The sequence below is a fragment of the Oncorhynchus gorbuscha genome, linkage group LG24, assembly GCF_021184085.1.
Source record: "Oncorhynchus gorbuscha isolate QuinsamMale2020 ecotype Even-year linkage group LG24, OgorEven_v1.0, whole genome shotgun sequence".
NCBI classification, from domain to species: domain Eukaryota; kingdom Metazoa; phylum Chordata; class Actinopteri; order Salmoniformes; family Salmonidae; genus Oncorhynchus; species Oncorhynchus gorbuscha.
In genome coordinates, this window is record NC_060196.1 from 53,140,080 (window position 1) to 53,153,783 (window position 13,704).

The following is a 13,704-nucleotide window of genomic DNA, read 5'->3' on the forward strand; positions in this document are numbered from 1 at the left end:
CTCTCCGCATTCACTGAAAATTACTGCAGCTTTAAATTAATGTATGTGTGGTATGATTACTAGTTAGCATATTGTAGATCTGGACGAACGATCCCACCTACCACTATTGTCACTATGAATGGTGGATAGAGGGCAGTTAGACTGGTAGACTACATTGACTTGTGGTATAGTTTGCAAAAGGAAAAGCATAGTGCATAAGGGAAGTATCAAGACACCTTGACAGAGGGGAGGCGCAAGTGTCTTGGATGGAATACATGATATAGTAAAACCTGCAAAAGGGCGAAGGTAAAACAACCCTCCCCAAAGCAAAACAAAAGTTTGACAATCGTCCCCTATTTTGGAAAACCACCACCCTTTCCCTAATAAATGTCGAACTGTCCCTTATAGACAAGCCACCTCAACTTCATGAAAGGCTTTCGTGCCTGAGGAGCAGAGGGTGAGAGTGGAGGAGAGGGAAAAGACAGAGCGCTATGCTAGAAAAATGCGGGGCTCGTCCTAAAACCTGACGTCAGCATTCAGCAGCACGAGCTTTAATAACATCTCCAGTCCCAGTCCGAGACAGTTGTCCTCGCGGAGGAGATGACAACTAGAAGAAGCATAATAATGCCTGAGACTTGTGCAGTGCAAAATATTTTGTTTTTAGAAAAGGAGTAATTCTGGGTTCAATGAATTTAAAATTCCTAACCAGTGATGAGCTGGCTCCTGGTGTGGATTCTTATAGCAGCTGGGATTCAAAAGGTGAGAAAGTGTCATCAGAATTATTTTTATTAACACGTGGTTTAAACTTTATTTAGCAAATATATTTATTTCTGAAATACCAGACCTGACTCTTATGATATATTTAGATTTATTAGGCCTAAATCATTTAATGTGTACATTTCCAGTGGGGGAAAAAGTACCCAATTGTCATATTTGAGTAAAAGTAAAGATATCTTAATAGAAAATTACTCAAGTAAAAGTGAAAGTCACCCAGTAAAATACAACTTAAGTAAAAGTATAAAATAATTTGGTTTTAAATATACTAATGTATCAAAAGTAAATGTAATTGCTCAAATAAGTATGAAAAGTATAAGTATATATCATGTGAAATTCCTTATATTAAGCAAACCAGACGGCACAATTTTCATGTTTTTTTTATTGACTTATAGCCAGGGGCACACTCCAACATTCAGACATCATTTACAAACGAAAATTGTGTTTAGTTTGTTCACCAGATCAGAGGCAGTAGGGATCACCAGGGATGTTCTCTTGATAAGTGTGTGAATTGGACCATTTTCATGTCCTGCTAACCACTCAAAATGTAACTACTTTTTTTGTGTCAGGGAAAATGTATGGAGTTCTTTAGGAATGTAGTGGAGTAAAAATACAAGTAATCAGAAATATAAATAATAAAGTACAGATATGCAAAAAAAACTACTTAGGTAGCACTTTAAAGTATTTTTCACTTGAGTACTTTCCACCACTGCTAATTTCCAATTAAGATATAAACATAGTCGCTAACGATGAAAAAACTATATTGAATATAGAATGGCCTACCAATATGTGATTCCTTAGTCACCTTTAGGCTTCAGAATCAGAGAAGATAATTCTGCAGAATTCACTCCTCTGGCATTGGATCTACTGTGACATTTCGAGTAAAATCACCCGGAATTCCTTTTACACATCTCATTCTTAGTCATACTTTACTGCCACCTTGTGGTTGTGTGGAGTCAGGTTTTGCATTTTACTCCAGATTCCACAAGTTATTGGAAAATACTATTATTTGTATGGCCTCAACAAACAGCAACGTTTCTGTTTTGTTTTTAGTTTAATTGTCCTCATGAAAGATTTTAAAGAACCTCAATAGATTTCAAAAGTGAAAACTGCTCACATCGTCTCTGATTTGCTGGGCTCAAACCTGTTGTATCACTCACCCTCTATCAAGATCATTGACAATTGATTGATCACTTTTTCAGTCTCAGCACTTTACAGCGTTTGATGATATATGTCTGTTTAGGTCATACAAAGGGTCAAAAGGTTATAACCCTGAACACGTCATGGTATTCACGTTCATCTCAACTCCAATTTCAGCTGTCTAGATATGATGGGGGTTAGGAATGATGCAACTATGCATAAATGTACCTAAACCGACATGCACAAAGCTTGTCATCTCATTAGAAAACCCAATTCAACTTCCTGTTATGCCATATGTATATGGATATTATGACATTATTGACTACACCTCTCTACTTTCTTTTCCTCTTTAGGTTAAAGAAGGGAAGCTACATGAAGACAACAAACTGTTCATGTCATGATCAGTTGTTGTTGTGGTCCGTGTGGGTTTCATTACCTTGAGAAATAACCATAAAATTCATTGTGAGGCGTAAAGTGACATTTTGTGATTGTGTCCCAAATGGCACCCTATTCCCTATATAGTGAACTACTTTTAACCAGGGGCCATACTGCTCTGCTCAAAAGTAGTACACTATATAGGGAACAGAGTACCATTTGGGACATATCCGTGTTCTCTGATGTTGTTGTGTAATTGACAGCCTGATGACAGCTGACTGGGCTTCAGCAGCAGAACCCCCTGGTTACTGGCTCTGTGCTACAACCATGATTAAGCCTCGTTGATCTGTATTAAGCCTCCTATGCACATCATGAATTTACTATTTATTAACAGAATTCTATTCGAAAAACGTAAAGGACGCTTAAGAGAAAAAATATGAGAAACTTAGAAGATGATTAAGGGGTCTTTTTTACAATCAATTAATTGGAGATTAATTGTGTGTATAATTTACTTGGATTAGAAGCTCTTTGGTTTTTAGGATATTTAACATGTTGAGGCTGAAATGTAATTAGCGCTTTGTTTTACCCACATCATTTTTACCACAAGGACAAGTTATAAGATAAATAACTGCCTTAGTGGAGCAGGTAATAACACCTTTGACTGGGATCTGTTTCCCTGTTTGGGGGTGTTTGAAGGATCAACTTTTATGAGTGCCATTGCATTGACCACAGCCATTACACTTGTAGTTTCCATCTAGTAGGGGTGCAAATACACGTTGTGCTAGGATATCTTGGGGTGGTCAATCAGAGTTTACCGATTGATCTCTGAGTTTTCTGCCCCGCGAGAATACGACCAAGGGATGGTGCGAAAACACACTCCCGATACCATCATCGGATCTTAGAATGTGCCAATGTTTGTGAACAATTCTCTTAATTTGTTCAGAGCACTTTGACTAGCGGGTAGTTTGAACGCAAGAATGCTAAGGGTTGTTCTTAAGCACGACGCAACACGGACTTCCTGGACACAGCCCTTAGCCTTGGTATTTTGGCCATATACCACAAACCCCCAAAGTGCCGTATTGCTATTCTAAACTGGTTACCAACATAATTAGAGAAGTAAAAATAAATATTTTGTCATACCTGTGGTATATGGTCTGATATCCCACAGCTGTCAACCAATCAGCATTCAGAGCTAAAACCACCCAGTTTACACTAGAGATTTCTACCCTGCAGCAACCTGTATGTGAATCTCCAAGACAAGTTTGTTAAGCAGGGTTGGTCGGCCCATACTGGAGGCAGTGGTTGCTGTTAAGACAGTAACAACAGGAGTTCATATTGTTTTCAATGGGCCGGTTTCCCGGACACAGATTAAGGTTCTGGACTAAAAAGGGATTTCACTTTTGGGAAACCTGCCCAATATGTTCTGATTCTGAAAAAAGCTCCCAAAAATGTGTCTGCTTGTTGAATGTTCAGACATCAGAAATAAGAGTAGCCACATCATTTTGGCCCACAGATGGCATGCAAGGCACAGCCAAAGTAGTGTATGACATTTTAAATTAGACCATTAGGCGATCTGGCTACTTGATCTGTAATAATATGTTGTAGACACTGTGTCCTGACTCATACAAGGAAGTCATGCTCTCTTCACACTCAGACAGTCTGGATCCTAGACTAAGAATCATCTTTATAGCCAGTCTGAACCAGTGGACGGGCCAGTTCCCTGTGAAGGGACTCATACAGTCTGGATCCTAGAGTAAGGATCATCTTTATAGCCAGTCTGAACCAGTGGACGGGCCAGTTCCCTGTGAAGGGACTCATATGGTCTGGATCCTATACTAAGAATCATCTTTATAGCCAGTCTGAACCAGTGGTCGGGCCAGTTCCCTGTGAAGGGACTCATACAGTCTGGATCCTAGACTAAGAATCATCTTTATAGCCAGTCTGAACCAGTGGACGGGCCAGTTCCCTGTGAAGGGACTCATACAGTCTGGATCCTAGACTAAAAAATCATCTTTATAGCCAGTCTGAACCAGTGGATGGGCCAGGGCCAGTTCCCTGTGAAGGGACTCCCTGTGAAGGGACTACAGTCTGGATCCTAGACTAAAAAATCATCTTTATAGCCAGTCTGAACCAGTGGACGGGCCAGTTCCCTGTGAAGGGACTCATACAGTCTGGATCCTAGACTAAGAATCATCTTTATAGCCAGTCTGAACCAGTGGACGGGCCAGTTCCCTGTGAAGGGACTCATACAGTCTGGATCCTAGACTAAGAATCATCTTTATAGCCAGTCTGAACCAGTGGACGGGCCAGTTCCCTATGAAGGGACTCATACAGTCTGGATCCTAGACTAAAAAATCATCTTTATAGCCAGTCTGAACCAGTGGACGGGCCAGTTCCCTATGAAGGGACTCATACAGTCTGGATCCTAGACTAAAAAATCATCTTTATAGCCAGTCTGAACCAGTGGACGGGCCAGTTCCCTGTGAAGGGACTCATACGGTCTGGATCCAAGACCAACCGCCATTTGTTTGGTTGTAAAACTCTCTCTGGTGGCTTGTTCAGACAGCATCTGTTTATGAGTGCTTTAAAAATGTTCTATTTCTGTTTGTACAGGCAATATTAGGAAATGTTGGACACCTTTTATTGAACTTGTTTTGTCACTTCAGCTATGAACATACTTTATATTTTCAAAGAAACAATATGAGAGCTAGGCATAATAATATACAGCCAGAATATTATGTAGACAGGGATCAAGTAAAGACTAACCAGTGTCATATTGATGAAATAATTTTTTCAAATGTAGCCTTGGCCATTGGACAGGACTACAAACTCAAGACCTGTGGGACAGCAGGTAGCCTAGCGGTTAAGAGTGTTGGGCCAGAAACTGAGAGGTTGAATCGCCAAGTTAACTAGGTGTGCTTTTGGACAAGCAACTTAACTCTAATTGCTCCTGTATGTCGCTCTGGGTAAGCACGTCGCCTAAAGGACTAAAATTTCATTGTCTCTCCGTTACCCTGTAATTCAACATTGCTATGAAGAAGGCCTGCAAACCAGACCTTTAAGCCCATACAGGAGGTGCAACATTTATCCAGCCCAATAGGGGATTTGGGTTTATTATGTCGTTGGCCGAACTAGAGGGAGTTAGTTAGGACAGGTTAGAAATGAAAAGATTAAGTAGATGAAGTTAATTATGACTTTGTTCCTTGGGGTGAATTAATACTGTTTATGCAAGACTATTATTCTCCAGTACTGTTGCTCCTTCAACCGAGTGCTGAGAAGTGTTTTAAATGCTCCCAGATATGGTAGCCTACTCAGGAAAAATACATCATCGATGTCTGTTCTCTACTTACATGGTTTATTGTGTTACAAGGTCATAGCGTTTGACCATGCCAAACTAAAATATGTATTATGCATATCAAGAGCGCATAACCCTAACTCCTCCTTGTCCCTCTCATCTAGGCCTACTCCCAGTCCCAGAATCCCACTGCCATGCTGCCCCTAACAGAACCCACAGACCTGGAGCCATACAATCGGACCCAGTACTGCCACTGGCCCTGTGAGTGCCCCCCGGTCCTCCCCGCCTGCCCCGCAGGAGTGAGCCTGCTCATGGACGGCTGTGACTGCTGCAAGGCCTGCGCCAGGCAGGTGGGGGAGGAGTGCAACGAGGCAGACACCTGTGACTACCATAAGGGACTCTACTGCGACTACAGCACGGACAAGCCGAGGTACGAAAAAGGAGTGTGTGCATGTAAGTGTCATTCTAACCTACTAAAGACCGTTGTCTTACGTCAAATCGCATCACTTCAACACCACACTCAACGTGTAGGTGGAATCAACTCGCTATCTGACGCAAGACAATGACTAAAGACACCAATCATAAGTCACAGTAACACTTCTATGATCATGTCCCAACACACTAATTGCACATCTAGTAACATAATCCTTGAAGAAAATGAGAAATGCAATGACAAATTAACAATTAAAAAGTGAACATCTTTCATAGTCATATTACTCGATGTCATGACATGTTTGTTTTTGTTCAGATATCACTAAAAACAAAAGCTGCTACATTATCTTGTCATCATTACTACTGTGTGTCTCTCTGTGATGTAAGACTTCTGTCCTGATCTTCTTTGCCAGATATGGTTGGCACAGGCTGCGAGCATGATGGTGTGATCTACCGGAATGGGCAGAGCTTTAAGCCCAGCTGTAAATACCAGTGTCTGTGTGTGAACGGGGCCATCGGGTGCGTGACCCTGTGTACGGACTCCCAGCCCCCCCGGATGTGGTGCCAGAACCCGAGGAGGGTCAAGATCCCCGGACGCTGCTGTGAACAGTGGATCTGTGACGAGCCCAAGAAGGGGAGGAAGACTGCTCCAAGACATGCAGTGGAGGGTAGGACACAGATCAATCCATCAATCAATCAATCAATCAATCAATTAAGGTTAAGGTCATGTTTTATTATGCCATTTGTAAGTATCAGAATACAGAATATATACATGTCTTTTGTAAGAGCTCTCAACAATCATTCATTTAATCAGTCAATCAATGGTGGCTGGTGTCACTTTAAATGTGAGGACATGTTCATACTAATAGCTTGAATGGAATTAATGGAACAGTATGATACCATTCCAGTCATTACTATAAGCTGTCCTCCCGTCACCAGCCTCCACTGCAGTATGCTACAGTTGATATGTATGTATTGAGAATCTTAAAACACTAATAACACAGGTGCATATTGAGTATTCCTTTGTGAATTGTGAAGCAAAATAGTTTGAGGACAGTGCTTCAGTGTAGCTCACAGGTAGTGCTGCTGTTGCAGCAGTATGTTGTGTGGGTTCTTGGAACAGTATCTGTGGTGGACGAGGGTGTAGCTTGTTACTCCAGGGAGGAACAGAGGTGCAGCTGTGTAAGAGAAGAACAAACGCTTTTCCTGTACACTCTCACTCTCTCTGTGTCTCAGTGTTATTTTTGGGTAGCTCAAGTGCTGAGTGATCCTGGCCAGTAGTGTGCAAAGCCAAAAGAGAACTTGGATTTACTAGAGAATGTTTGTTTTGGTTAAAAATACAAAATTGCAACGAGACCTGTCACCCTTGCACAACTTAACTATCAATCTTGAAGGTAAAAGCACTTCTCATGGTAACAAGCTATTAGGTCCAGTTTTGATGAATAATTATATCACTGCCCATATTCAATTGTTATTATTCTCTGTCTCTCACTCTTTATCTATGTATCTTTCCCTCTCTCACTCTCACTCACTCTCCATCTCTCTCTCTCTATTTGTATTTCTCTTTCTCCATGTATCTCTCTCTATCTATGCATCTCTCTCTCTCTCTCTTTGTATCTCTCTTTCTCCATGTATCTCTCTCTATCTATGCATCTCTCTCTCTCTCTCACTTTGTATCTCTCTCTCTCTTTGTATCTCTCTTTCTCCATTTATCTCTCTCTATCTATGCATCTCTCTCTCTCTCTCTCTTTGTATCTCTCTTTCTCCATGTATCTCTCTCTATCTATGCATCTCTCTCTCACACTCTCTTTGTATCTCTCTTTCTCCACGTATCTCTCTCTTGCTATCATCTATATCTCTATCTATCTATGCATCTCTCTCTATCTATGCATCTCTCTGTATCTCTCTTTCTCCATTTATCTCTCTCTATCTATGCATCTCTCTCTCTCTCTCTCTCTCTTTGTATCTCTCTTTCTCCACGTATCTCTCTCTTGCTATCATCTATGTATCTCTATCTATGCATCTCTCTCTCTCCATTTATCTCTCTCTATCTATGCATCTCTCTCACACACTCTCTTTGTATCTCTCTTCTCCAGCTATCATCTATCTCTCTCTATCTATGCTCTCATCTCTCATGTATCTCTCTAATGCTCTCTCTCTATCTAGCTACATATCTCTCTCTATCTAGCTACATATCTCTTCAATTCAATTCAAGGGCTTTATTGGCATCTAGGAAATATCTCTTTCTATCTAGCTGAATGCAATGCCAATTTCTAGCTAGTATCTCTCTCTATCTAGCTACATATCAATTCAATTCAATTCAAGGGCTTTATTGGCATGGGAAACATGTGTTAAAATTGCCAAAGCAAGTGAGGTAGACAACATATAAAGTGAAATAAACAATAAAAATTAACAGTAGACATCACAAATACAGAAGTTTCAAAACAACAAAGACACCACAAATGTCATATTATATATATATACATGTATGTACAAATGGTAAAGGACACAAGATCAAATAAATAAGCATAGATATGGGTTGTATTTACAATGGTGCGTGTTCTTCACTGGTTGCCCTTTTCTCGTGGCAACAGGTCACAAATCTTGCTGCTTTGATGGCACACTGTGGAATTTCACCCAGTAGATATGGGAGTTTTTCATATCTCTCTCTATTGCTCTCTCTCTATCTAGCTACATATCTCTCTCTCGCTCTAGCTACATATCTCTCTCTAATGCTCTCTCTCTCTATCTAGCTACATATATTTCTCTAAATTCTATTTTGCTTTATTGGCATGACATAAGCTTACTTTGGAGATTTACAATATTAACATAATTAAAATAATACAAACCAATATTGTCAACAATAATCAAGGGTAAAAATGACCATACATTGAACAATGACAATGGCATAGAGGACATGTGCAGGTTGGTTGGTCTGTCAGACACTGTCCCTCCTCTCTCTCAATTCAATTTTAATTTAAGGGCTTTATTGACATTGGAAACATATGGTAACATTGCCAAAACAAGTGAAGTAGATAATAAACAAAAGTGAAATAAACAATTTACAGTAAAAATTTACAGTAAACATTACACTCACAAAAGTGTCTGTCTGTCTGTCGTTCTGTCTGTCTGTGTTGATATAGCTCTTCCTGCTGAGGCTCAGGGCCGGAGCAAGAACTGTGTGATCCAGACCACCTCCTGGAGTATCTGTTCTAAGACATGTGGTCGAGGTCTGTCACTGCGCGTCTCCAACGCCAACGAGAGGTGTGAGATGGTGAAAGAGTCCCGCCTCTGCAACATACGGCCCTGTGGGGTGGACATCACCAAACACATCAAGGTACACGTACTGACATGCACAGACACATTTCCACGCTCAAATATGCACGCACACGTGGACACAGACACACATGTGCATGCATGCATAGACGCACATGCATTGCATAGAGGTCAAATGTTTGTTCATGCTATCTATATTGAAGAGTTTGCCTAAAAAAATACAACATTCCCAATATTATAGGAACATTACAGAGCATTGATTCAATCATTCTACTTGTCCTCTTTCTCTTTCTCATCGCTCTCAGCCAGGGAAGAAGTGTCTGAACATCTACAGAGAAGAACAGCCAAAAAACTTCACAATCTCAGGCTGTGTCAGTAAGCAGCCTTACTGGCCTAAATACTGTGGGGTGTGCATGGCCACAGACGATCGCTGCTGCATTCCCTACAAGTCCAAGACCATCGACGTGGAGTTTGTGTGTCCCAACGGGGCAGTGTTCACATGGCAGGTCATGTGGATCAACGCCTGCTTCTGTAACCTCAGCTGCAGGAACCCCAACAACATCTTTGCCGAGCTGGAGAATTACTATGGTTACCCTGAGATCGTGAACTGAGACATTTCAATCATTCGCCGTGAGCTTATTAAGGGCTCTATTCAGTCTGGATCGCTGAAGCGTTACAGATTGCACAATAGAAATTTAAAGGTAATGTCTGATTGAGACGACCTATGCAGTGTTTACGGTGAATGCAGCCTTCGTTAACAAGAGAACATTGCCTTTAAATTTCAATCACGCTGGAACACTGAACTTCCGTGATACGGAGTAGAGCCCTAAACTTCCATCTACCTACATTTTGATCTTCTTTTCCCTTCCTCAAATGTTTTTTTGTCAGAACTCCCGAAAAATGGTTTTATTTGACGTCGGTATACATAAAGGCAGGGATTCAATCCGAGGCGCGTTATAGTGCAGAGCACCATACAACAGATAGTCCGCCCTTTGAACAGACATTTTCCGGTGTCCACAGATGTCGTTCATGGTAAATGCTCTGATTGTCAGCTCAAGCCTAAATTTCATTTACAAGCCTGTTATAGTGTGCTGCTCTATATCTTGCATTGGATTGAATCGATTAGATTGAATCCCACCCAAAGTATATTTCTTATAAGGGGATATTTAAACGTGAGCATTTTTTTCCAGAATATCTTTATGGTCTGTATAGGGTTGCTTTGGGAATGAGTGTGAAATATTTTAGTTTTAATTTATTCAATACTAAATGATTGAAAAAATGTTGCCATACAGGTATTTTATGAAAGTCACAGTAACAAGTTTCACAATATCTCGTCCACACTCATGTAAAGATTCCTTTGATCACGTGGTTCTGAATTGAATGATGAGTTAGAGACGGCGTGAGATGCTACTATAGAATGCATGTACTATATACGGTTAAATAGCCATCTGTGGAAGTGTGGTGTCATTCTTACAAGGTCACATTCTACTTATGATCATTGAAGTAATCACAACACCAGGACAAAAAGTTATAGGTTTTTATTTATTAAATAAATACAAAACTGTTATGCCATATTTAATGCTTCTCATCTACAGCATTAGGCAGTTGTGCATCTTTAAAAAGCGATGTAGGCCTGTGTTCTACAAAGCCGGCAAGTGTTGCTGCAGTGCACGTAAGAGTGGGAGGGTTTTTGATACGTTCTAAGGAGAACTATCCTCACATTACATTATGTGGATCTATCGGCTTGACTCTCTCAAATCCTTCACAACAAAATAACTTTAAGTCAGAGAAGGTTTCCATGGCACATCATCTTTGTTCTGCCGTGCTTGATTGCATAGAAAACATTTACATACACACACAAAAAATATCCAAAAGATTTATTTTGCCTGAAGCCATGATCTATTAATAAAGCAATAGGATTCAAAGCTGATCAATTTAGTTGTTGTTGTGTTTGATTAATGAAAATAATAGTGTATCATGGAATGTTCTAGAATAGAACAGTTAAGTGTTTGATTCCACAGAGTTGACAGATACAGAACATCCAGGAGACTTAACTCAAAATGAATGGACAACATCATTTCCGATTCCCCCTTCCCACGGTTTCAAAGACGAATATCAATTTGAGCAAAAAAACTTGATCCACTTGCCTTTTCTTTCTCCACATCTAGGCCTAACACTGTCTATCCTATATCACACAGAACATGAATTATAACACTGAAAAGTTCATGAACAATAACAATGAGAACAGAAAGAAGCACTCATTTACAGTCAGGTATGTATTTAAGAAAACTGTCAGGTGATAAAACACTACAAACAAACAAAAAAATCCTTATGAGAGATTTATAAGAAAAATGTACAAACTGGTGTACTAGGTACTCGCTCTGCAGCAACAGCTTTCTCCACATTCTCTGTTGCGGTGTAGCTCAGCTGCGTTGCCCCTAACACCTAGATATTCCACTGGACTCTGCAATTGGGAAGGGATCAGTTAATTTCAGTTTGTTTTTTCTTCCCTCTACAGAATTTCCTTTATTATGCCGTAGTATATACTTGCATATCTTTACAAAAACAACTCTTTGCATTGAATGGAATGGAATCTTGTGTGTGTGTGTGTGTGTGTGTGTGTGTGTGTGTGTGTGTGTGTGTGTGTGTGTGTGTGTGTGTGTGTGTGTGTGTGTGTGTGTGTGTGTGTGTGTGTGTGTGTGTGTGTGTGTGTGTGTGTGTGTGTGTGTGTGTGTGTGTGTGTGTGTGTGTGAGAGAGAGTGGTTAGTGGCAGTGCAGCAGGAACCAGAGGGCTGGAGGTTAAAGGTCTAGGGAAAGGGTTGTCTAGCAGGACACTTCGGTGGACTTGAGAGCGGCGCTGCTGTTTGCTGTGCCTTCCATACTGTCTGTGTGGGAGCGGCCACGCTTCTCGTTGGTGTGAGACCGGCTTCGGTTTCCCTCATTGGTGTGAGACCGGCTTCGGTTTCCCTCATTGGTGTGAGACCGGCTCCTGTTGCCTTCCATGGAGTGGATGCTGGATCCGGACGCCGTGCGAGAGCGGACCAGTCTAGTCATGCTGGCAGCAGGCACTGAGGGAAGGAGGAAGAGGAGAGAAGGAGGAGGAAAAGGAGGCAGGGGAAACAGGAGGAGGAAAAGGAGCCATAGGAGGGGGTGTAGGAGGCAGGGTAAATAGGAGGAGGAAAAGGAGCCATAGGAGGAGGAGGCAAGGGTAAATAGGAGGAGGAAAAGAGGCCATAGGAGGAGGTGGAGGAGGCAGGGGTGAATAGGAGGAGGAAAAGGGGCCATAGGAGGAGGTGGAGGAGGCAGGGGTGAATAGGAGGAGGAAAAGGAGCCATAGGAGGAGGAGGCAAGGGTAAATAGGAGGAGGAAAAGAGGCCATAGGAGGAGGTGGAGGAGGCAGGGGTGAATAGGAGGAGGAAAATGGGCCATAGGAGGAGGTGGAGGAGGCAGGGGTAAATAGGAGGAGGAAAGGGGGCCATAGTAGGAGGTGGAGGAGGCAGGGATAAATAGGAGGAGGAAAGGGGGCCATAGGAGGAGGTGGAGGAGGCAGGGGTAAATAGGAGGAGGAAAGGGGGCCATAGGAGGAGGTGGAGGAGGCAGGGGTAAATAGGAGGAGGAAAGGGGGCCATAGTAGGAGGTGGAGGAGGCAGGGGTAAATAGGAGGAGGAAAGGGGGCCATAGGAGGAGGTGGAGGAGGCAGAGGTAAATAGGAGGAGGAAAGGGGGCCATAGGAGGAGGTGGAGGAAGCAGGGGTGACAGGAGGAGGAGGGGGGACAGGGAGGAGGTGGAGGAGGCAGGGGTAAATAGGAGGAGGAAAGGGGGCCATAGGAGGAGGTGGAGGAGGCAGGGGTAAATAGGAGGAGGAAAGGGGGCCATAGGAGGAGGTGGAGGAGGCAGGGGTAAATAGGAGGAGGAAAAGGGGCCATAGGAGGAGGTGGAGGAGGCAGAGGTAAATAGGAGGAGGAAAAGGGGGCCATAGGAGGAGGTGGAGGAAGCAGGGGGGACAGGAGGAGGAGGAGAGACAGGAGGAGGTGGAGGAGGCAGGGGTAAATGGAGGAGGAGGAAAGGGGGCCATAGGAGGAGGTGGAGGAGGCAGGGGTGAATAGGAGGAGGAAAGGGGCCATAGGAGGAGGTGGAGGAGGCAGGGGGGACAGGAGGAGAGACAGGGTTAATGATCCATTCACACTCTTGTGTCCATGGTCAGCTGGATTCCTATTGAGGGCATTATGTAATATATTATATTTAATCATTACATAACAGATAACAGACTTCCTGTTGTCTAAATGTCTAATCTGAAGGTGAAAGGACTAATCTCATCTCCTAGTTCCAGACAATGTCATTCTTACAGGTTGTCGTGAAGACCCATGTTATTAGTTGGCAGCAACACTAATAGGGTAACAGGCTTTTATATTTCTACATACCGAATGTTAATA

General features: G+C 42.2%; 2 protein-coding genes across 3 annotated transcripts in view; one reads left to right on the plus strand and one right to left on the minus strand.

The window, feature by feature from the left end:
- Positions 1 to 512: 512 nt before the first annotated feature.
- Positions 513 to 11,201, plus strand: LOC124012099 (CCN family member 4-like). Its single transcript, XM_046325510.1, has 5 exons — positions 513 to 738; positions 5,728 to 6,016; positions 6,409 to 6,663; positions 9,139 to 9,332; positions 9,577 to 11,201. The coding sequence occupies exons 1-5, from the start codon at positions 691 to 693 to the stop codon at positions 9,880 to 9,882; spliced, it is 1,092 nt and encodes a 363-aa protein (XP_046181466.1). The 5' UTR covers positions 513 to 690; the 3' UTR covers positions 9,883 to 11,201.
- ndrg1a (N-myc downstream regulated 1a) overlaps positions 10,795 to 13,704 on the minus strand; it is a 32,385-nt gene continuing 29,475 nt past the window's right edge. For both annotated transcript variants that reach the window (XM_046325508.1, XM_046325509.1), the window contains one exon: positions 10,795 to 12,339. In XM_046325508.1, coding sequence (XP_046181464.1) covers positions 12,095 to 12,339 — 245 coding nt within the window. In that variant the 3' untranslated portion in view covers positions 10,795 to 12,094. The remainder of the gene's footprint in view (positions 12,340 to 13,704) is intronic.

Coding starts and splice junctions, on each gene's coding strand:
- LOC124012099 (XM_046325510.1), top strand. CDS start 691: ATGAGCTGGCTCCTGGTGTGGATTCTTATAGCAGCTGGGATTCAAAAG. Junction 739..5,727: donor TAGCAGCTGGGATTCAAAAG/GTGAGAAAGTGT, acceptor CCTCTCATCTAG/GCCTACTCCCAGTCCCAGAA. Junction 9,333..9,576: donor ACATCACCAAACACATCAAG/GTACACGTACTG, acceptor CATCGCTCTCAG/CCAGGGAAGAAGTGTCTGAA.